General features: G+C 40.4%; 1 protein-coding gene across 1 annotated transcript in view; it reads right to left on the reverse strand.

Annotated features, from left to right (window-relative positions):
* Positions 1 to 2,181: 2,181 nt before the first annotated feature.
* The window catches only part of Tdrd5 (tudor domain containing 5), a 68,979-nt gene continuing 47,669 nt past the window's right edge, over positions 2,182 to 23,491 (reverse strand). The window contains exons 14-18 of the mRNA XM_047521147.1: positions 21,206 to 21,388; positions 20,379 to 20,522; positions 9,553 to 9,763; positions 7,516 to 7,843; positions 2,182 to 2,271 (exon numbers count right to left, since the gene is read on the reverse strand). Coding sequence (XP_047377103.1) covers positions 7,596 to 7,843; positions 9,553 to 9,763; positions 20,379 to 20,522; positions 21,206 to 21,388 — 786 coding nt within the window. The 3' untranslated portion in view covers positions 2,182 to 2,271; positions 7,516 to 7,595. The remainder of the gene's footprint in view (positions 2,272 to 7,515; positions 7,844 to 9,552; positions 9,764 to 20,378; positions 20,523 to 21,205; positions 21,389 to 23,491) is intronic.

Below are 23,491 nucleotides of genomic sequence, written 5' to 3' on the forward strand. Positions count from 1 at the left end.
TGGGAGAGTCCCTAGAAAGACTAGTCTGTGTCCACAAGCCTCTTCCTAGGGCCATAGATCTAGATGCCTCATTTATGGTTACTAGCCTGGATCTTGGCAGAAATCACTGTAGATGAATCATCCCCCGGCTCCTCTGGCACACCTATGACCACCAATATCACCAATCTATGTTTGAGTCGACAGCCTGCCAAGACAGCACAACACCTGGGTAGGACCAAGGTCCATACTCTTATGGGTTGCCTATTGCCTGAGGTGGACTCATAGCCCAAGACCACAGGTGATGCTAGCTGGAACAGAAATCCAATAGACTGGGCCCACACACCTTCACTTGGTACTAGAATCGTTCCAGAGGCTCCATTTGCCAGCAGGCTGGGGGTGGGGGCCATTAGGATTTTCCCAGTGTTAGTCTGGCACTAAGTTCCAGAGCAAAGTTGTTCCCCCAGTGACTGGGATCTTGTTCCACACTATGCCTGATGATTGGGGTAGTACTGTTAAAGGCCATCCTTTGGCTGGCATTGAGCTAGGTCACTACCGAGTCTCATAGCTGCAAGGACCTGCATAGACTTAGGAGGCACCAGGGCTCACTCTGCAGCTAGCAGTGATGCAGACTCATGCAATTTCATCCCATCAGGGTTCGAGTTTCTATCTGGTGCCAGAGAGTTTAGAGCCCTCTCAGTAAGTACAGATCTTGCTATGGCCACCTAAGGCTTGGAGATGCATGTTGGACACAGTCCCTTGGCCATCAAGGTTAGTACGAATGTGGGTTGCCCCTGAGCCTTGCAGCAGCAGGGGCCTGCAGTCTTGAGGTGATAGTACGTGTGCCTGGTCTCACTGAAAGGCTGGAACTAATGTGGGCTGAAGCTCTATCCCACCAGTGCACAGGTCTTGGCGATGGTTCTTTTAACGTATCTTATTTTTCAGTGTGCGTCTATAATTTAACCTTTGCCATCTAACAGAAATCTGTAGTTGGTGGTACTTTTCTTGCTCATTTCTTTAATTGCATTAACTTTTAAAAATCATGTTTTTCTCACTACACTGAATTCAAAAGAGAAAACCTCACAATTTTAATCTTCAAAGTCAATATATATTTTGAAAGTATTAATGGAAAAAAAACTACCAAAAAAATTTTAAAGCTTCCTGGTAAGAAGAGCAGACTTTTGCCCTGCTGCCCATGGTTTTGGCGTAGCACCCAGACAGCACACTCTCTTCCCCCAGTTTCATCTACTCCATCCCCCAGGCCACCAGAGGTCCACAAAAAGCAGTTAGAGTTGAACCTGCTCTATCAACCCTAAGGGGCACCTTTAAATGAATTTCTTTTGGGTTGTGTACCTGCTGAACTAGCATCTATGGTATTAGCCTTTTCTAGAAAATAAACTGCAAAGTCAGAGGTGAGTCTATGAATGAAGAACAATAAACTAAGAGGAGCCTGTTTGGCAAATCAACTGTTCTGGGAGGAGATTAAGAGGCTGCTCCAGAGCAGAAGCAAACATCAAACTGCCTATTTGTTTTTTGCCACTTTCTTCCACAAACTGAACCAGAAAAGTAATTATGTCTTGTGCAGAAGACTAAGCTAGGGTCCTGTCTTCCTACTCAGTTCTCTTATCTGGACTGTGTGCACTTCACTCGGTTCTAAATGCAAATACTAAATGGGATGTTTGCTCATGTAGATGTTCCCAGTAAGGCTTCTGCCTCATGGACGTTCAGAACAGAGTTGTAGGGAAAAGATCAAGACTTCAATTAACCTTATGTATAACCTATTATCTGGTTCTTCCTACTCTTCTTTGAGTCAATAAAACTTAGAGACTCTACTATGTACTAGGAAAGACATGAGGTGGCCTGGCCTGGGTGGTGGCAGGGGGTCTGCAGCCAGAGGAAGACTAATGAGACCGGTGAGAAGTAGAATTAATGAGCCTTTTTATTTTGTCATCCTGAGGATTAAACCCAGGATCTGGTGCATGCTAAGCCTGCAAATGCTCTACCACTGAGCTACACTGTACCCCGTTTGGAGATAGGATCTTGTTAAATTTCCCAGGTTGGCCTCAGACACGCTACCCTCCTGCCTCAGCCGCCCACGTTTCTGGGATTACGGGTGTGTGCTGTTGATGGGTCTTCATGATGGGCGAGGGTGGAGCAGTGCAGGTGTGTACTCCTAGGTTAAATCTGGGAAAACGCCGGGACATCGGCGAGGGAACACCAGCGTGGGGAGGGAGGGAGGATGGGAGTGTCCTGAGCTTCTCTTGTTTAGCAGGCTGAGGGCAGGTTTCAGAACTCCTAGAAATCAGAGCACAATTTTATATGAATTGTACCTTCTGAGAGACAGTCTTCGGTGTTTGACACACTGAAAATAGTTAATGATCCCATAAAGGGTCAGACAGCACTTGTCCACAGCATACAGAAACCTGGAAAATCTTAGACCTCACGCATCAAACACAAGTTTTACCAAACTGTTCAAGCAAATGGTCTTTAACAGAGCTGTGTCTCAAGCATCCGACGCTTATGGCACGGTATAAGGACAAAATAGCCTCAGTGAAGGTTAATAATGTCTTTAAAGCTGGTTTTCTTCTTTATCCTGGCTATCAAAAGCTAGACTGCTGTCACAAATTGATTTCTACAATATGTTGAATGACTCTAAATCTGAAAAGATCCGCAGCAAAGCCAGTACAGGATACACATTTAGTGACAACTGTGTGATATTTGCCACAACTAATTTGGCATTTAGTGTACACTCACCAGTTTTTCTCTCAAATCAAGTTTTGAGGCAATCCTTGCAAAGCCTCATAAATCTGGGTCAAGTGAATTACTGGTCACTTCCAAGTAGAAGCTAAAGATCACCAAATTATTTGATGGAAGTTATGTTTCTGAATCTAAAAAGGTTAGCAAAACAAAATCTGCCTCAACTCCTGAAAAGGTTGTTGCAAAGCATGTTCCGTCTGATCACAGCTGTTCCCTGCCTACAATAGGAAATGTGAAAAGGATTCAGCCACTTACACCCAAATGTCCCCCCTCTACTCTCAACTTGTCCTACTCCAGAACTGCAAAGCAAAGCTATCTCTTCTAAAACTCAGAAGGGAAAGGATAAGCCTTTGGCTCAAGGTTCGGCCTTCTAAAAGGACAAGACGGTTGTGCACGCGGAGGCCGGGACGGGAAGAAACACCAAACACCCTCCGAGGATGTTCTTTGCCTGGTCATCAGCATCCTACAGGCCACACCATCTGATTTAACTGAGGGGCGTTTTCACACCGCATCAGGAGAGCGTTCAGAACGAGCAGCTCTGCCCAGGTGCCACTTGTTCTGGTGAGAAACCGACAGCTGGGGCTTGGGCTGCTGCTTCTGGTCCAGTGGGATGACATTAAGGGACAGTTTTAGAATTTGGGAGCCCTCTGGAAATAATCTGCTCCAGGCAGAATGGGGGAGGTGACAGAGTGCTGCATGACAGCTCCAAGCTGCGGCTGAGTTTGGCACGTGGCATGCGGAAGAGCAGCAAAGGGAATCTTAGAATGAAGGCTTAGGGGATCTGACAGGTTGCTATGAACAAAAGAAAGAAGTTTCTGAATGTTCTGGCAGGAAAATTGACTCCGACACAAACACATGTTTAAGTTTATGGAATATAATTATTTATCAGAGCAAAAGACTGCAAGGCCTTCTTTGGAAATGAAGAGGTCATAACAAAATGAGACAAATGGTTTAGTCAAAAAGTGTCAAGTCTGCTTTCCAACTTAACTAATTTTGTATTTTACTCAACTATTTTGAGTTGCATATTCAAGTAAAATTTTCATTTATATAGAACCAACACAACAAAAAACTAATTACAAAGAAACACCGAGACATTTTGGACAAATTTGACTTCATAAATATTTAAATCAAACAAAATGACATTACGACCTCCAAAGAGTAAGCTAGTCATCACTCCTTGATCCCAGCAACTCCCCGTCAGATTCTGTAACCAAAGCCAAGAGCAGACAATGTCATGGATTTGGTTTCCCGCATGGGAGCATTTGTGGCACTAAGAAATAATCAAGCAATATTGTTTACTATGCTCATTTTTCCATAAACTAAAAATATTTAGCAAAAAAATAAAAGTTTACACCCAGTAGGAAGCTTTTTAAAAGTAATTCCTGAAAACTATGCTTATAACCAAGAAAATTTAGCTCTGAATAATTCTCTGTTCATTTTTGATATATGGCCAAATGTCAATTTCACAAGAAAAGTGGCGTGTGAGTCAGTTATAATACTGAACACTACAGGAGCCTCCACTGAGCAGCTAACATTTTCCCTGCACATGGTTAAAATACCATTTAAAGGATTCTGGTTCCAGATGATCAATGACACCAAAAACTTCCCAGGCCAACTGATGACTAAATGAGACAAGTGGCACCCATTAGAAATGGGGCTAAATTCAAAGTACAGTTAGTTGACAGAGCTATGCACTTGGGTTGATATCTTGGAAAGGGCAAGGTCCTACAAAAGGATGTCATCAGTGGCATTGTATAAGTATACCTTAGAAAAGCCTTGTTATACCATGTAAAGGTTAATAGGAAACTTAAGAAAGACTTCTCTGTAAGACGCTGGTTTCCTGTTCCTTATGATGCCTCCTTTTCAGATTCTTTGCTGCAGAGCTGGCCCACTGTTATTTCAATTATCCATCTTCAAGAAAAGGAGATTTTTCTGTATATCAGTCTCCTCTATCCCACCAACACCTTGAGTCAAAACCACCATTGTTTTGGACTGATTTACCAAATGCACGTTTTCTGGCACAAATCGTTCAGAGCACGCTCCCCTGTGGCCAGGGCTCCCAGCTGGGTCAGCAGAGGGGAACTGGAGCTGGGCCAGGCAGGTGGGTTCTCCAGGCTTCGCCTTTCCTCACAGGGTCCTCCCCACAGTTCCAGCCTCGGCAGACACGGGCTGACTGCAGGCAGTGGCCTCTCATTGCTCCCAGCCTTACAGGGCAGCTGGCATCTCGCACAGGTTGGGCCCAGAGGGAAGAGGCTGGCGGCTGCTGCAGGAGCCTGTCTGTTGAAATCCCATGGGGCCTTTTGGGTGGAAGAGGGAGCGCTGGCTATGAGCCGCTGCGGTTGAGACCAAGTCACTGTTAAAGCCAGGCCCTCTTCCGCCCAGGAGCCCTGAACCGGGAGTTTCCTTAGTTCCCAGCCCGTTCCCTCACTCACACTTGGGTGCCCACTTCAGACATTTCAGGGGGACGGACCTCCATTAGCGCTAAGGGCTCCTTAACACCACCAACATCCCAAGCGTGGGTGCTGGCCTATCATTTGACAATAAAAGGTAATTTAACTATAAACCACAGAGCATCTACATATCTTCTGTGCATTTCTTATTGTCATTCCTGCCCACGAGCAGGAACATACTATTTTTCAGTGATTAACTCTGATGTTTTGGGCTATTTAACTACCAAACAAAACCCACATTTTGGGGGACAAGGTAGGTAAAGAGTCCTAGTCAGAGTCAAGCGTCAAAAAGTACAAGCCTTTCAAAGGACCATTCTTCACGCTAATTCAAGATAGATGTCAAATATTAAGTACTAAATAGGCTTCTTTCAAAGTATGTCGGCATTCGGCTTCAGAGGGCTTCTTCTAAGTACTTCTCTCCCCAGCCTTCTGTAGAAGAGTGGAACTCTAAAAAGGCCCGAGCACGTCAGCTATTTTAGCCTCTACTAACTTGCAAGATATGAGTCCCCATCAGGTCATAAAACCAACTGTGAAGCTTACAAAAGAGCTACCTGGCTTTGGCAGAGTTCTTCCTGGTCACTGGGTGCAATTACAGAGAGGGTGACAATGTAGTGACTACCATGTAGCCAATCAACCCTTCCACTTAGGACACACCTTCTTCCAAACCCAGTAACTACTCATCTAGAGAAATGAAGTATATTACTTGGACTTGATTTCTTTAAAGGAAGACCCTAAGAAACATTATTATTATTATTTTATTTTGAGATAGGGTCTCAATAAGTTGCTGAGGGTCTTGCTAGACTGCCAAGTCTGGCCTCAAACTTGAGATCCTCCTGCCTCAATCTCCTAAATAGCTGAGATAGAAACATTTAAAAATGAAATTGTCTTTGGAAAAAAATTATGGATAATTATCTAAACTTATATGATAAACAGAGCTTTGGCAGCTCAATTAGTTGAGTGTCATATAAGACATTTAGCTCCTTACTGACCCTCCACATATACCTCTCTGCAGTAAAGATGTCGGATGCAAAGTTCACAAAGCCCAAACGGGAACCTATTCTATGTGTTGCATTAACTATTAGCAATGTGTCTAGGGTTTTTTTTTTTTTTTTTTCAGTTAGTATATCATCATTCTTATATTGGCATAAAGGATGAATCTGGATTTTTAAATTTGATCACATTAAACATGTAAGACTTTTTTTTTTTTGGTACTGGGGATTAAACTCAGGGGGTGCTTAACCACTGAGTCACATCCTCAGTCCTTTTGTAAAAATATTTTTTAGTTGTCGATGGACCTATATTTATTTATTTATATGTGGTGCTGAGCCTCGAACCCAGTGCCTCACACATGCTAGGCAAGCGCTCTTTCTGAACCACAACCCCAGCCCATCCTTTTTAATTTTGAAACATGGCCTAAGTTGCTGAGGCTGACCTTGAACTTGCGATCCTTCTGCCTCAGCCTCCCCAGGCATGTGCCACCTCGTCAGCTTCTCTAAAGACTTTGGGTTTAACTTTGTTTCGTGATTATCTAAGGGAGGTTCAGACTGACTTCCATCCCAACCTCTTCCTTCCATAGTGGATATTTTACTGATTAAGTAGTTAAGAAGGAAACAGAAGAAACTCCTGTACAAAGAGGGGAACTAGCAGACCAGGTGTCACATATAGCACACCAGCAGCTTACGTTGCTTTCTCCGACTTCTGAGAAATGATTCTATACTGGCAATTGATTACATGGATAAAACAATATTTTTAGAATTTGGGGATAAGCCTAGTACTTTAGTACAAAGAAATGAATGCCACCTTTTTCAACACTTTCCACATGGTCATTTCACACAATGCTACATGAATGCCAAACACCACTGCATCGAACCATGCCACGTTGACGCTTCTAGAAAATGCAGTAACCATAGAAGGCTCAGCTATATTCCAGAAATTTGCCCATCCTGAAAATAGCTTAATTTTTTTTAAAATGTAAAAATAATTTTATGATCAAAGCCTCAGGGTGTGAATTTTCTTACTGATCCCAGTATTAAGAAGAAATAATGATGGTCTATGATATATAATATTTCAAATTTGATAGAAAGCAGCAGCCCTAAAATTCCAACATCCTTCTTCTGGAGACAGGGAAGGGAGAATATATTTACCTTGCTAAATATGGATCACAAAACACTCTCAATTTTCATCCATCAGTCATGATATGTAAAAGAAAAACATTTATAGAAACACAAAGAACAAAAACTCCTTTAAACTACATTAAAAACAAAGGTAAACAAAAACATATAGAATAAAATCATTAGTACAAATAAAAATAATGTTAAATATCAATACTTACACACCAACATGGACAGTCGGCATGACAAAGCTATCAGAGTCCCTTAGGACGAGCGAAGCACCCCGTGCGCCCCTCCCCGCTCAGGCCTCCATCCTTTTCACACTGGGGTACCAGTGCAGGAAGCTCCTGGATGTGGCCAGCCGCGCGGCAGCTCCCAAGGCAGCAGTGGCCGTACTTCGAGGGATGTAGAGCTTCTGAGAAATCTTGTGCTCAGGAGACAAAATCAACGACAGCTGGTCCAAGGCTCCTTGACTCTTATCCTTGAACACTGCGATAGCATGGCTACTAGAAAGATCTTCCTTCTTTAGGCTCCCTGGAGAGCTCTCCACTAAAAAAAGAGAACACAAGTCTTTTCACCGCCCTCTCTCCCCCACTCTAGTTCTTTACCAACAGGTGCTACAAATCATCTTCTGTTAGGTGATGACAGTGACACAAGGCCGGTCGGGGAGGCTGAGATTCAGAAATCAGCCACCAGGAGGAAAGGAAACAACAGGGTGGGGAATCGTGCCTTGGAATCAAATTGTCAGGAGGAGGAGAGGGAGAAATGCACTTATGAACCAGGAAGGGAAGGCTGCTTTCCAAGAATTTCGTGGAAGTGGACTCAGATCCCAGAGAAGAGGCCATGAGCTCTTCCGTCCATCCTTCCAGCCCTGAGCACCACGGTGCGCCCAGCCATCCTCTGCTGCCAGAGTCTGTGCCAGTGGGAAAGCAAAATGGTTGCCAAGAAGCACCAAAGCCAGTCGTCGGCCATGAAATGACTGGCGTAGGCATCAGTTTTAAGTAAGAAATAACCCTCTGAGGGAGCTCCAGTGCCCAGAGTTCCCAGTAGCTAAGGAAGGGCTGCAAGCATTCTCAGATGGGGACAGACCAGTGCTGCCCAAGTAACTGGTCCAGACTGCTGACCTCCAGCCACTGTGAGTGAAGGAGCGTTTGTTGGCATCTAAGCCAACATGTGCCTCCTTCAGGGAAGTCCTGCTTAAAAAAGATTCAGGTAAGCTAACAGTGCTCATCGATGCAGTGTAGGTTCTGGCACAAGGCCTTTACTGTGCCGTTAGTTACTTGGGTTAGGTAAAGATTTCTAAAGAGGATGCACAAAGCTCAGATTATCATGAAAAAAATCACTAAATCAGACAATCAAATGTAAGCCTTGCTCTTCCAAAGACACTATTAAGAACATGACACTTAAAGACAAAACACAAACTGTAAGAAATAGATACATGAAAGAGTCACAGATCTACAATGGATGTGTGTCTAGAATGAAGAGCTTTTATAAGTAGACAAGATACACCAATTTTAAAAATGAACAGATACTTGAACAGCCACTTAAGAAGATATATGAATGGCAAATTAGGTGAAAAAGTGGCAAGTAGGAAAAAGGAAATTAAAATTACCATAATATGCCTGTAGATAGGAAAATTAAAGAATGAAAATACCATCTGTTAGTGAGGATGTGGAACAATTAGAACTTTTAAACTTTCAATGGTGGGAATGCAAACAGCGCAGCCACTTTAGAAAGCATTTTGGCAATTTAAAAAAGTTCAACATGCAGTTACCATATATCCTAGCAAACCCACTTCTGTGTAAACACTGGATGGAAATTAACTAAAAACGAGAGTGAGCAGAGCTGGGGTGTGGCTCAGTGGCAGAGCACTTGCCTAGCATACATGAGCCTCTGGGTTCGATCCCTAGTATTGAAAAATAATGGCAAGTGAAAGAAGTCATAAAAACTACATATGTGTAGCACCAGAAAGGGAAAGTGACTTGAGGCTAGCAAGTCAGTGGAGGGAAACGTTTCAAGTTAATAGAAATGTTCTATAAATTCAAAGAACCATATCTTTAAAAACTGGCAAAAAATTCCCTCCAAAAATCATCAGGAAAAAAAAAGAGTAGCACAGATAAAGGGAAGAACTGAGACAAATCCTACAGTTGGTAATGTCCAAGGTATGTACGTTCTGAAAGAGGTAAAAGAAGACTTTTATCAACGTGGCCAAACGTCATCTGTCAGTGGCGAGCGGGCAGGAGCACACGGGCACCTACCAGAGCCAGAGTGCTCTTCTGGGGCATCAGCTGCTGCAGTCGCTGAGCTGGCCGCTGCTGTGGGCAGCTGAATTTGCTTTGGTGGAGTCTGGAGGCTGTTAGGTTCAAAGTGGCTCCCTTCTGCTGACTGCTGTGACTGGAAAAGGGAGATGTAGAACTCTTCCAATTTGGGCAGTGCGGAAGAATCCGAAGAACCCTTTAAGTTTGGTTGCTGCAAAATGGGAGACATGGGGCAAAGGCATGAAAAGTGACTGTTAGCATAACAAGAATTAAGCCTTTTCTGTTTCCTTATATACAAAATATAAATATTTAATATAATAAGTAAAATGCCTCACTTTCAAGAACCTAAATATTCTCTTGAAACAGCAAGCCCTTCCTTAACCTGATGAATACCAACTTAAGAAACCTTTATTAAACACATTATGAGCAGACATGGGACTGAGTGACACACACAGCTGGGGAGGAGGGGCGGGACGTGAGAAATGACATCGCGACACCCCTGATGTCAGGTACTGCGGTGGGTTGTCTGCACATTTTTTTTTTTTTTTCATTTAAACATCAAGAATCACCATTGTGGGTAGGTGTCAGGTCCTCTTTCACTTACCCTAATGCTTTCCATATGGTGATTAAGTTATTTGATGTCCACCAGTCTCTGCAGATGGGGAAAATGAAGCCCCCAAAGGTAACTTGTGCTCAGAACAGTGACAGGCAAATACTAAGTGCTTAGGAAATGCCAGTAATATCTTCGTTACTAACTTGCAAAGGTCACAGAGATAATAAGTAGTAGAAGCCAAGTTCTAAACACACATAATTGACTACAGAGATGGAGCTCCTAACTGCCAGGAAGTTCTTATCTTTGTATGGACCAGCAATGGGAAATTTAAGTGTACTAACTGAAAAGGCTCAGACTGCAATTATTTGGATGTGAGTGGGTTTATCCTTGACTCCAAGCTATAAAAAAATGTGTAGCAAGACTTTCAGTTCCAGTCATGGTGCAGACTAATCACTCCTCAGGTACTATAGAAGTTGGACAAAATTAGATTTTAAAATATTTGAAAGCCCTTGGGAACATACAAGTCAGCAGGACTTCAGAACATGAATTGGGTCCCCTATTCCCCTAGCATTTTTACTGAAGGCATTTTCTATATCCAGTACAGGGAATAAGGTCCAAGCATAAACTGGCAGCCATACTGGCTAAGGAAATAGAGATTAGGGTTTGAGGCTGACAGTACAGGCAGGCCTCAAGGGATCACAGAAGAGTCTAATAATCTGCTTACAAATCTCCCTAAAGTATCAGCCAAGTCCTAAGTTGCACATGCAAAGTATGAGATTCTGAGAAACCCAACAGGAAATGACAGCCAGGAGTCTAAACAAGATCAGCAGATACTTCAGCTTCCTGTGGTGGGGTCAGAGCCCCTCCCAGGCGGGGGACAAACAACCAGCCGGCCATTCAGGCCTGCTCAAAGGATGATGCTTTAGACTAAGAGACACAAAGGATTAAGGAACAAGAACAAACATGGAACAGGGCATTTTAACAAAGTCCAAACCAAGAACCAATGTGTATGTTAAGGTGATTTGTCAGTATCTGCAGCCAAATTGACAACAACAATCCTCTTTGGAGGAAAATAACTTAACCCAGAGTTTTATAATTTTTTTCCATAATAGCCAACATTTGATTTTAAAAAATCATGAGATGTACTTCCTTCTTCCCTCTACCCGTTACTAAAAACAGGATTAAATAGAGGGGGAAAAGAGAGTAAGAACATATCCAAAAGGGATTCAGATATTCAAAGTATCCAAAAGGGACTGTATTATACCATGATTAACATGGCGAAGAGGAAATGATAGCCCAAGCAGATCAACATATGAAAAATTTAAACAAAATGTATAAAAAATAACCAAATGGCATTCTAGAACTGAAAAATGATGTCTGAAATCCATCAGACTGAAGCACTGCCAATCAAAACCAAACCATACCAAACAAGATAATAGTGCTCCATAGAAGATTCAGTCAGAAGTTCTTGCATCTTATAGCTAAATTCCATCAGGAAAGGAGACACACAATAAGCAGCAGAAATAGCTATTAAGATAAACGGGCCCCAAATTTCCAAAACGGATGAATAAGCAACTCTCTGATTCAATAAGCCCCCAGTGAACCAAGGGGGATAAATCTAAAGGGCTTATTTATTTATACATCTAGACATATCATCAAAGAGCTGAGATGCAAGGAGAAACATCTTAAGTCAGATTAAAAAAAAAAAAAAAAAGACATGATCTTCAAAGGTGTAATGATAACTGACATTTCAACAGAAGCCAGAACACAATGAAATGATCACTTCAAATAGTCGAAAGAAAAAAGTGTCAACCTAAAATTTCATATCTAGGGGGAAAGTTCATCAAAAAGGAAGATTAAATAAAGAAAAATGAACAAACAAAACCTGCTGAGAGGATCTGCTGTTAGCAGACTCACACCACCAGAAGCAGGAATCGGCAGCACCACAAAGGCACACACGAATGAATCCCGACTCTTAAAACCCGTGCCAACGCACACCAGAGCAGCACAGAACGCTGGCCAAAGAGAAATACTTATTTTTCCTCTACATAGAAAGAAGTAATTAAGACTCCCTCACAGATTCCAAAGAAAATTAACACACACAGGCAAACCCCATAATTACATAGGTAACTGCCACAAATCTCTCGATCACCCTCTGGAAGACCCCAAATAAACTTACTTTTCACTGGATTTCCATTTCCTGTCACAAGCCCTACTACTTTCACCCCCCCATTCAGGAGCTGGGCTTCCTCCCTCCTTCCTTCTCGGGTTTAACCCCGGTACCCCACGGCCTGTGCAGCTGCCCCGTCTAGGCTGTTAATGCTCTTCAAAATTTGCTTCTTGGTCCACGTGTAGCTCCTGGCAGAAGGGCCATTAGGACAAATGTTTCTTTTGAAATTCTTGGTCGGTCACTTATACCATGTCCTTGAGCCCTAACAACATTACACTCACTCCTGAAGCCCCCTCTAGACAGTGGGAGTGCATGATTCTCCCAAAATGCCACTAGGAACCCACAAGAAATTTGAGGGCAGCTTCAGGTTGCTCTCGTACCATGCAACTGAGTCTAATGTACACCTGGCCCCATCACACCTCTTGCACATGTTCCACAGAGGAAGCAGAGTGCCCGGATCCTCTCGGCTCAGATCCCCCTGCGCCCAACTTCACAGGAAATCTAGTAGGGGATGGGACAGAGGGTAAGAAATAAGCCTTTTACTCTGTGTGTGTGTGTGTGTGTGTGTGTGTGTGTGTGCGCGCGCGCGCGCGTGCGCGCACTGTTGGGGATTGAAACCAGGGCCTCACACATGCTAGGCAAGTGCTCTACCACTGAGCTATACCCACAGCTGTTTTTTGTGTTTTTAAATTTTTATTTATTGGCAGTACTGGGGATTGAACCCAGGGATGCTCTACCACTGGGATATCTTCCCAGCCCTTTTTGTTTTTTATTTTGAGATAGGATCTTGCTAAATTGCCCAGGCTAGTCTTTTTGTGATCCTCCTGCCTAAGTTTCCTGAGTAGCTTGGGGTTACACGCGTGTATCACTGCACCTGAGAGGTTTTTATTAACTTCTTCCCCGACACATCCTCCTGCCTTTGAGAGAATATGTCTGGAAAAAAGAAGACAAACCTGCTTTCTGTGCCTGCATTCCCGGAGTAAACAACTTGCATCACTCAGATGACTTGGAGATCACCTCTTGGGGCTGGGTACAGCTCAGGCGCAGAGCTCTTGCCCAGCAGCATGAGGCCCTGAGGTCGATCCCCAGCACCACCTAGCGATAGATGCCCTTTGGGTTAATTGCCAGAAGGGGAAGAACTGACAACTTTATCAGGCCAGGACGAAAACAGTCTATAGTGAAAAAATATATATATATAAATAAAGCTGAAAGTGGCCTTCAGATTCTTTGCTATCAAGAATTACAGATATTAAATAAAACTGTCCATCACAACCACGGTGACTTAAAAACATCTTAGGTGGTTAGTCTCTTTGCTTACATGGAACAAAGAACTGATCTCAATGAACAAGGAGTTTCTGAAACCTAGTGCAAGGGAGCTGCCTCTTTCCCCAGCCTGCTATCTTGCCTAGTATGAAACCTTCTGGACCACTTGCGATCTCTTGGGAGAACTTCTGGGGAAGAAGTTTCTACAAACACTCCAAATCCACCTACTCAGTCCTTCTCATGAAGGAGTGGCTTGTCATTTCGGTGAGTTGATAGGAGTCTGACAACTACTCGTCCGTACTTCCTTGCTGGGCAGAACTCGTGTGTTAAAGGTCGTTCTCCAGAGTGGCCCCAGCTCTCACTGCTTACTCAGGTCAACAAGGACAGGGTGAGTCTCTGCTTCCTCTCTCCCAGGCAGTAGGTAGAATGAAGCTGCTCTGCCTACAGCTGAGTGAGTTTAACTCTGACAGAAAGAGTAGCCTGAGGTCTAAACTATTTTTCCAGATCCAAATTTGCTATGAACGAAGCTAGCTAGTCTTTTAATTCTCCCATAGACTATGTCTGTTTTCATATGAGTAAAACAATGTAAAAGGGAGAAAAAGGAGAACAGACAGATATGCATAGGACATCCAACCCCAAAGAGTTACTGAGAACAGTGAACACAGACAAAAATCATATGCTGCTTTAGAAGCATTTTAAAAGTAGAGACCTCTGACATTCAAACGGACACAGCCACCAGGCACCATGGCACATGCCTGTAATCCCAGTGGCTCAGGAGGCTGAGGTAGGAGGATGGCGAGTTCAAAGCCAGCCTCAATGACTTAGCAAGGCCCTAAGCAACTCAGCGAGACGCTGTCTCTAAATAAAATACAAAACAGGGCTGGGGATGTGGCTCAGTGGTTGAGTAGTGCCCCTGAGTTCAATCCTCAGTACCAAATTAAAAAAAAAAAAAAAAAAAAGGGACACATAGCTGAGGTGGTACTCAATGGCAAAGGCTCCTGGGCCACCCTGCCCGTCTCTGAATTCCAGCTCTGCACTCACTAAGCTGTATGACTTTACATGAGTCACCTAATTTCTCTGTGCCTCAGTTTTGTCATCTATAAAACAGATAATAGTATTTGCCTCAAAAGCTTTTTGTGAAAATTGAGAACATATACAAAGGCCTTGGAACTGTGTCTGTGTTATTATTCTAGAAAGACATTCAAATAGAAGTATCCTTTACTGTGAAAGAAAAGGGGCGAGGCTGAAGCCAGACATCAGCTGCTAAGTGGTGGAACTGTAGTTTCCCAGCTTGAACTTTCAATGTGTAAGATGCTATTACAATCTCACATTTGTGTTCTAACAAGCCAAGCAGAAACAAAAATCCTAAGCTGTCTGCCAATGTAATACTCCAAAGTTTGTGTAAGCTTAAGGTTCCCTCCCTAAAGACGATGTTTCTCATATTCTCATCTTACAGCCCTAATTCATCATTGCTGTAAGGATATAAAGACAGGGTGTTTGCTGGGAATAGACCTTCACTGCAGGTGTAGGGGCAGAAATGGGAAAACCTCGTCTTAACTACAGGCTCCCTACATTGAACAGATTTTTTTGGTGTTTTTGGGTGTGCACAGCCAGGGATTGAACCCAAGGTCTTGCACGTGCTAAACCACATACTCCCTACCACTAGTTACACCTCCAGCTCCCCTTGCCTTTTTTTTAAGGGAGCTTTCTAGTTTCTGGATTTTTATTTCACCTAAGAGATAATGTTTGATTTCCCATTTCTTGATACTGGAAACAGTCTTCATTTTGCATCTCTTGCATTTTAAGAAGTAAGTCTCCAGAGAGATCGTTTCTTCCAAATTATCCTTTTTTCATTCTGTATTTTATTTCAACATTTGATCTCCCCAGTATGTCCAAGACCAAGTGAAGCCTTATTTTGTGGCTGGAGATGGAATTGCTCATAAGAAAATATGAATTCCTGCCAGGTATAGTGGCATACACTCCTGTGAGCTCAGCAATTTAGGAGGCTGAGGCAGGAGGATCACAAATTCAAAGCCAGTCTGAGCAATTTATGAAGACTCTGTCTCAAAACTGAAAAACAATAGCAAAAACAAAAACACAACACGGGCTGGGGATGTGGCTCAGTGGTTGAGCGCCCCTGGGTTCAATCCCTGGTATGACGGGCATGAATCCAGGGCTCTTTTTTTTTGCTTATAATCTAGCATTATACTTAGCATTATAAACAACCAACAATAGTTTTTCTATATATCAGATTAAAAATATTACTGTATCTACCTTAACACTGAAATATAATCATATATAGACATGTATCTGGAAATGGTGCCGAGCAGTTAATGCTACAACACAGATACATATATACAAGTTCAATGTGAACCTACAAGGGCCTGAAACAAAAACCACAAGTCTCCCCAACGTTCCTCAAAGTATGTGCATCTGGTCCCAAGGCAGCTGGAATCCCCAGCAGCAACTGAAATCACATTGAATTCAATCTCATCAGAGGCCAGAACTTCAATCCAAGACTACAAGGGATACAATGTAACCTTTGAAGTGTGTCCCAATGAAACCTATGAAAAAGGCTAATAAGTTGACTTAAAAGTTAAAAAACAGTTGTATCTCCAAAGTGAAATATGGCAAGTACTCTGCTGTCTTAAAATAGGGATAGAAAAAAGGGCATATAAAGCTTTCTTAAAAGGAAATAAGTACTAGGAATAAAGTTCATCATGACACAGTAATGAATTAACTAACCTTTGACAATACTCTTCATGGAAGCTATAATAGTAACCAAAACTACATGAGAAAAAGTTTGATAACTCATGCTTCCCAATTTCAAAACTCACTAAGAAGCTAATGTAATCAAGATAATCGGTTACTGGGATAGCAACAGACACACAACAGATTTGAGAGCACATAAAGAAATAAAAACATTTATGGTCAATTGAATTTTTTAAAAAAATATTTTTTAGTTTTAGGTAGACACAGTACCTTATTTTATTTATTCATTTTTATATGGTGCTGAGGATTGAACCCAGTGCCTCATATATGCTAGGCAAGTGCTCTACCACTGGGCTACAACCCCAACTCTCAACTGAGTTTCGATATGGGTGCTAAGATAATACCTGGGGGAAGAATCATCTTTTGAATATATAGTTCTAGGACAAATGAACATCCACATGCAAAAAGTGAAGGTGGACTTCTATCTCACACCATGACAAAAATTTTCTCAAAATGAATCAAGGGCTTAAGAGCCAAAACTATAAAACTCTCAGAAGAAAGAACAGGTATAAATCTTTACAACCTTGGATTAGGCAATGGCTTATAGATATGATACCCAAAATTCAAGTAACCAAAGAAAAAAATTGCAATTCATGAAAAACTAATGATGCTGCAAAGGACACCATAAGAAAGTGAAAGACAACTAACAGTCAACGATTCTAAAAACCACTGTCTCATAAGTGATCTGAAACAAAGTATTAGCATCATTAAAACTTAAACGGTGGGGCTAGGGAGATAGCTCAGTTGGTAGAGTGCTTGCCTTGTAAGCACAAGGCCCTGGGTTCGATCCCCAGCACCCAAAACAAACAAACAAACAAACAAACAAAAAAAAAACTTAAAGGGTAAAGGATCTAAAGAGAGATTTTGCCAAATATAAACAAATGGCTCTCACAAGCATGTGAAAAGATGCTCAATATCATTGGTCATCAGGGATATGCAATGAAATATGTGTTATATCTATTAGTATGACTGTAATTTTAAAAAAACAGAAGAATACTGAAGATGTGGAGAAGCTAGAATCCTCATACACTGTTGGTGGGAAACATAAAATGGTTCAGTTGCTTTGGAAAACTGTGTGGCAGTTCCACAAAGTGTTAAAAACAGCATTATCACATGGTCCAGCAACTCCACTCCTAGCTAAAAACCTAAAACACATGTCTACACACAAACTTGTACTTCAGTGTTCTTAGCTGCATCATTTATTATGACCCAAAATGTAAAATCAGCACCAAATTCCATCAACTGATGGATAAATAAAATGTACTATGTCATATAATGAAATATTATTCAACCATAGAAACAGATGAAGTACTTATTCATACTACAACATGGATGGACCTTCAAGACAATTATGCCAATTGAAAGACAATCACAAAACACCATACTTGCATGACATTTACAGGAAATGTCCTGGACAAGCAAATAAGTAGTGATAGAAAACAGAGTAGTAGTTGTTTAAGGCTCTGGGAAGATGCAGAGGGGTTTAATGGCTAATGGGTTATGGAGGTTTTGGGGGGTGATGAAAATATTCTAAAAGAGACTGTCATGAAGGTTGTACAACTCTGTACACTAAGTACATTAAATTGTATACCTTAGTTAATTATGATGGTGTACTAATTGTATTTCAATAAAGTTGCTTTTCATTTGTTCTTTTTAACTAAAAAGAACAAATTCTACATGACAGTAGAATGTATTTTGACATACCATGCATACATGGAGTATAGCTTCCCAATTTTGTGGCTGTATATGATATGGAGTTTCACTGGTCATATACTCACATGAGAAATAGGAAAGTTATGTCTGATTCATTCTACTGTCTTATTCTCATCCATCCATTATTTCCCTTTGTCTAATTCAGTGAACTTCTATTCTTCCCTCCCCATTTATTTTGAGTTATCATCCACCTATCAGAAAGAACATCTGGCCTTTGGTTTTTTGGGATTGACTTATTTCACTTAGCATGATAGTATCTGGTTCCATCCATTTACCAACAAATGCCATAATTTCATTCTTCTTTATGGCCAAGTAATATTTCATTGTATATATGTGCCACATTTTCTTTATCCATTGGTTGAAGGGTACCTAGATTGATTCCATAGCTTTCCTATTGTCAATTGAGTTGCTATAAACATTGATGTGGCCGTGTCACTGTAGTATGATGATTTTACATCCCTTGGGTATATGCCAAGGAGTGGGACAAATGGTGATTCCAAGTTTTCTGAGGAATCCATACTGCTTTCCACAGTGTATCTTGTTCCCCACATCCTTGCCAATGTTTATTGTTACTTGTATTCTTGATAACTGCCAATATGACTGGAGATAGAATCTCAGTGTAGTGTTAATTTGCATTTCTCTAATTGATAGGGATGTTGAACATTTTTTCATGTATTTTTTTGACCATTCGTATTTCTTCTGTGGAGTGCCAGTTCAGTTCCTTTGTCCATTTATTGATTGGGTTATTTGTTTTTTGGTGTTTTTTCAGTTCTTTGTATATCCTGGAGATTAATGCTCTGAGGTACACGTGGCCAAGATTTTCTCCCATTCTGTAAGCTCTCTCTTCACACTCTTGTTTCTTTTGCTGTGAAGAAGGCTTTTAGTTTGACACCATCCCATTTACTGATTCTTGATTCTACTTCTTACACTTTAGGAGTCTTGTTGAGGAACTCGCTTCCTAAGCTGACAAGATGGAGATTTGGGCCTACTCTTTCTTCTAGTAGGCACAGGGTCTTCTAGTAGGTATGCCTAGTTCCTTGATCCACTTTGAGTTGAGTTTTGGGCAGGGTGAGAGATAGGGGTTCAATGTCATTCTGCTACATATGGATTTCCAGTTTTCCCAGTGCCATTTGTTGAAGAGGCTATCTTTTCTCCAATGTATGTTTATGGCTCCTTTGTCTAGTATGAGATAATTGTATTTATATGGGGATGTCTCTGTGTCTTCCATTCTGTTCCATTGGTCTTCATGCCTGTTTTGGTGCCAATACCATGCCATTTGTTACTATAACTCTATAGTATAATTTAAGGTCTGGTATTGTGTTGCCTCCTGCTTCATTTTTCTTGCTAAGCAATGCTTTGGTTATTTTGGGCCTCTTATTCTTCCAAATGGCTTTCATGACTAAAAGCTGTTATTTTTTAAAAAGCAATATCAAAAAATATAAAAGCCTATGTTATGCTAAAACTAAATCCATTCCCTTAAGTAACCTAAATTTCTGGAACAGACTTTTTTATTATTTTTAGTTGTAGAAGGCCATGATATCTTTATTTTTATGTGGTGCTGAGGATTGAACCCAGTGCCTCACATGTGCTAGGCAAGCACTCCACCACTGACCACAACCCCAACCCCAGGAACAGACTGCTTTCTGCAATGTAGAATGACTGTCATTGCTGTCAGACAGAAGGACTGTATTCTGTACAACATATATCACTCAGAAGATTCATCTTCCCCAAATCTGACTTTTAACAAGAAACCAAGTACCAAATTTCATGATTTACACAAATTGTCCTGCTGTTTTCAGGACACTCATAATACATGTGAGAAACATGAAACAAATGGATTTTGTGTCAGGGTTACTGCTTTCTGCCATTGCAACATGAAAGAAGAAATTGGCTTACACTATAAAAGAACTTAAAATTCATGGCTAAGTTATAGGATATGCTTATTTTTCTCTATGCCTAACACAGGTTAATCAGCCTTTTAATTTTAAGCTTGGGATTTTATTCTAAAGAGAAGAAAAATATTAAAATTTATTTTAAAATAAGTCTAAATTTTATGCCTGTGTATTCTATCAACCACTCATTAAACACTATTTTACTTTCTAAGGATGAAAGTACTTACTCATGCAAAATGCCACAGTAAAATTGGACACATCTTTTTTAATCTTTTTTTATGTTATCTGAGAATTTAATGATGGTATACATTTTTCTTCCAGTTCTATGCTGATGTCTAGAGTGTAGTTTATTCTTTATTATTTCAGTGTTTTCTTTTGCAGAGTTGAGGACTGAACTCAGGGCCTCACACCTGCTGAGCACATGTGCTACCACTGTCCTGCATTCTCCGCATCAGACATTTACCTTTTGAATCTTGGTTGTACCAGTACTTTTTTCTTGAGTATCCAACTCTTCTTGTTTTTTAATTTCTACTTTCAGTCCATTCACAAGGCCTGAAGGCTGCCAGGAATCATCCCATATATCTTTGGGTGTAGGAAAACACCAATCCTAGAAGATAAAGGAAAAACAACAATAAACTGAATAGTAGCACATGATCAAAAAAGAGGATAACGTGGGCATTGGAAGAAACGTGTATTGAACATGAAAGGTCTGGATTAACTTTCTACATCACTGTGACTCTCCTCCTTCTGTACAACCTGTTTGTACTGTTTAACATCATTTTCATGGCTACATGATTTTACATGATCACCTAGTACTTAAAAGGCATAATACTAAGGAGCAACTTAAGTGCATCTTCTTTCTCACAAATATTTCTTCTTTCTTAGAGGTAGTGAAAAACACATTTCAAATATATAGTTAGGCACAAGATGAGCAAATACCCTGACTGCAGAAACCCCAAGGTTATAGTACAAGACTAATGCAACAAAAATAAATTTCAGAACAGTTTCTTGACTTTGTTTATAGATCCTAAAACTCTGATTGGGTGGCCAATGATAAAACAGATAGGCAGATATACACAATAAGCCTGGGGTTTATTTCCCTTTGCTGGATCCTCTGCTCACTTATGTACCAATACCATTAGTTTTAAAAAATCATGTATTTCTATGAATTAGGACCTAACAAATTCTTTTAAATTCCTGAATACAAAGATTTTTTTAAGGCTTGGACATCTAAATTTAAGTTTCCCCTTTTCAGTAGTGATTTGCTTTCTGTTATCCCAAGGGTCTAACCTTCTGTGGCATTTCTTCACATGGAGGACATTGCTTCTTTCCACCGAGGCTTGAGGTAAATAAGTGGGAGGCAGAATCGCCTCCTTTTCCTATTTTAGCCTGCAGTGGTAGCCAGTTCTCATCCCAGATATCATCACCTATGGTCACTGACTCCAGGCATGGCATTCCAGTGGGGATCTCATCCTAGAATGTATCAGAGGACAAATAAAAACTATATTTTATATTTCCTTATGAGTATATTTTAAAACTTAGTTTTATAATGTTTCATGACTCCAAGTAAAGATGGCAGTTTAAATACACAATTTATTGCTATTTATTATTCTTTTCTTCCTGAAATGCCACCAAAACAAAAACAAAGAGATTAAAAATACAAACTCCATGGTCAAAGAGAATAAAAGAGGAGAAAAAACCACCTACATTCTGGATATAGGAAAGCAGACAACTGTCAACTGATGAAGGAATCCCAATAAAGCAGACTCCTGAGGTTATAGTAAGAAAAACTGAGAAGCAACACAAATTTATACAATACCCTAAAAGTTCAGGAAATGCACTATAAGTTTTTTTAAAAGAGGGGTAAAATGGGAATGAAAACAAGAACACCAGTTAAAAGTCAGTGTGAGCAGTAGTGAGACCTTCAAACCTCTGCCTTTTGCAAGGACTCAGGCAACTATACCTCTTCTACCTGCCGGAAGACCAGAGGGTCTTCCAGAGGGCCGAGAAAGACTTTTGGAGGGTAAAACTGGGAGCAAAATGAGCACAATAAGAAAGAGAAATTAGATGGTTTTTATATTGAATATTGATATTGCTGGCCCTCTTTTCAATATAACAGGATAGAGATAAAAGGAAAAGGCGTGTGAACTTGAGGACAGATCCATAAACATTATCAAATCTGAACAGAGAAAAAAATATTGGGAAAAAAGCCCAAAATATTTTTTTAAAGCCTCAGAAACTAAGAGACAATATCAAAATATTTAATTTTGTGTAATTAAAGTTCTAAAAAGAAGAGTACAATGGCGAAAATAATTTGAATAAGTATGGTTAAAAATTTCCAAAGACATAAACCTACAAGTTTAGTAAATCCCAAATACCATAAACCCAAGGAAATTCATGCCTAGACAAGTCATAATTGACCTGCTGAAAACTAAAGGCAGACACTACCTTGAATGTAGCCAGAGAAAAATGAAATATTACATATAAAGAACTATATCATTGCTGTGAATTTTGTATCAGAAACTATGAATTCCTGAAGGAGGTGAAAATAAGAAACTTAAAGTGTTTGGGAAAAAAAAAAAAAAGCAATAGCAAACAAGGCCTCTATTTGGCAAAAATACCTCTCATATTTTTAAAACATTCTTTAGCATATAAATATATGCTCAATAAAGAAAACTAAGATTTATTGTCAGCAGACCTACACTAAAAAGAATTCCAATTCTTTGGACAGAAAGGAGATGATATCAGAAGGAAACCTGGAACACTGAAAAAAGAAGAATAAAAGAAATGAAATGGGTAAATATGATAGACTCTTCTCTTCAATTTTAAAAATATAGTGAATATGGAAAGCAAGAAATATAAATTATGAAATTTCAATGTATGCAAGGAAGCAGAAAGAAGTAAAAAACATGATGGTAAGATACTGACATGCTGTTCAGTGGTAACTGATTAAGTCCACTTTAAAAAGAGGTCAGGATTTATACTTTAATTCCTAAACCAACCACTGAAAAAAATCAAAACCCTACACAAACAGGTATAATAAAACAGATAAAATGCCAAAAAAGTTCAGAAAAATAAGAATAGAGGGGAATTTCCTCAATTTGTAAAGAACATCTGTACAAAACTCACAGCTAATATCTTTGGTATTTTCCAAGACAAGGAGTGAAAATCTGTCTCTCATCATTCTTATCCCACATAGTGCTAGAAGCTCTGCCCAGTGCAACAAGGCAAGGAACAGAAATGAAAGTCACACAGATCAGAAATGAAAAAATAAAACTAACTTTATCTGTAGATGGCATGACTAAGAAAACCCCAAATAATCTACCAAAACAAAACAAAAAACCCCTCCTAAGTGATGAAGGCTGCAGTATACAAGACTGGCACAAAACTATCAACTTCATTTCTATACACCAGCAATGACTACGTAGAAACTGGAAGTAAAAACACCCCATTTACAATCACACCAAATAACATTGTATCTACGCTTAACAAAACATATACAGAACCTACATACTGAAAACTACAAAACGCAGAGATAAGAAATCAAAGACTTAAAATAATGGAGAGATATGCAAC

Source organism: Sciurus carolinensis, chromosome 12, assembly GCF_902686445.1.
Source record: "Sciurus carolinensis chromosome 12, mSciCar1.2, whole genome shotgun sequence".
In the NCBI taxonomy this organism is placed as follows: Eukaryota; Metazoa; Chordata; class Mammalia; order Rodentia; family Sciuridae; genus Sciurus; species Sciurus carolinensis.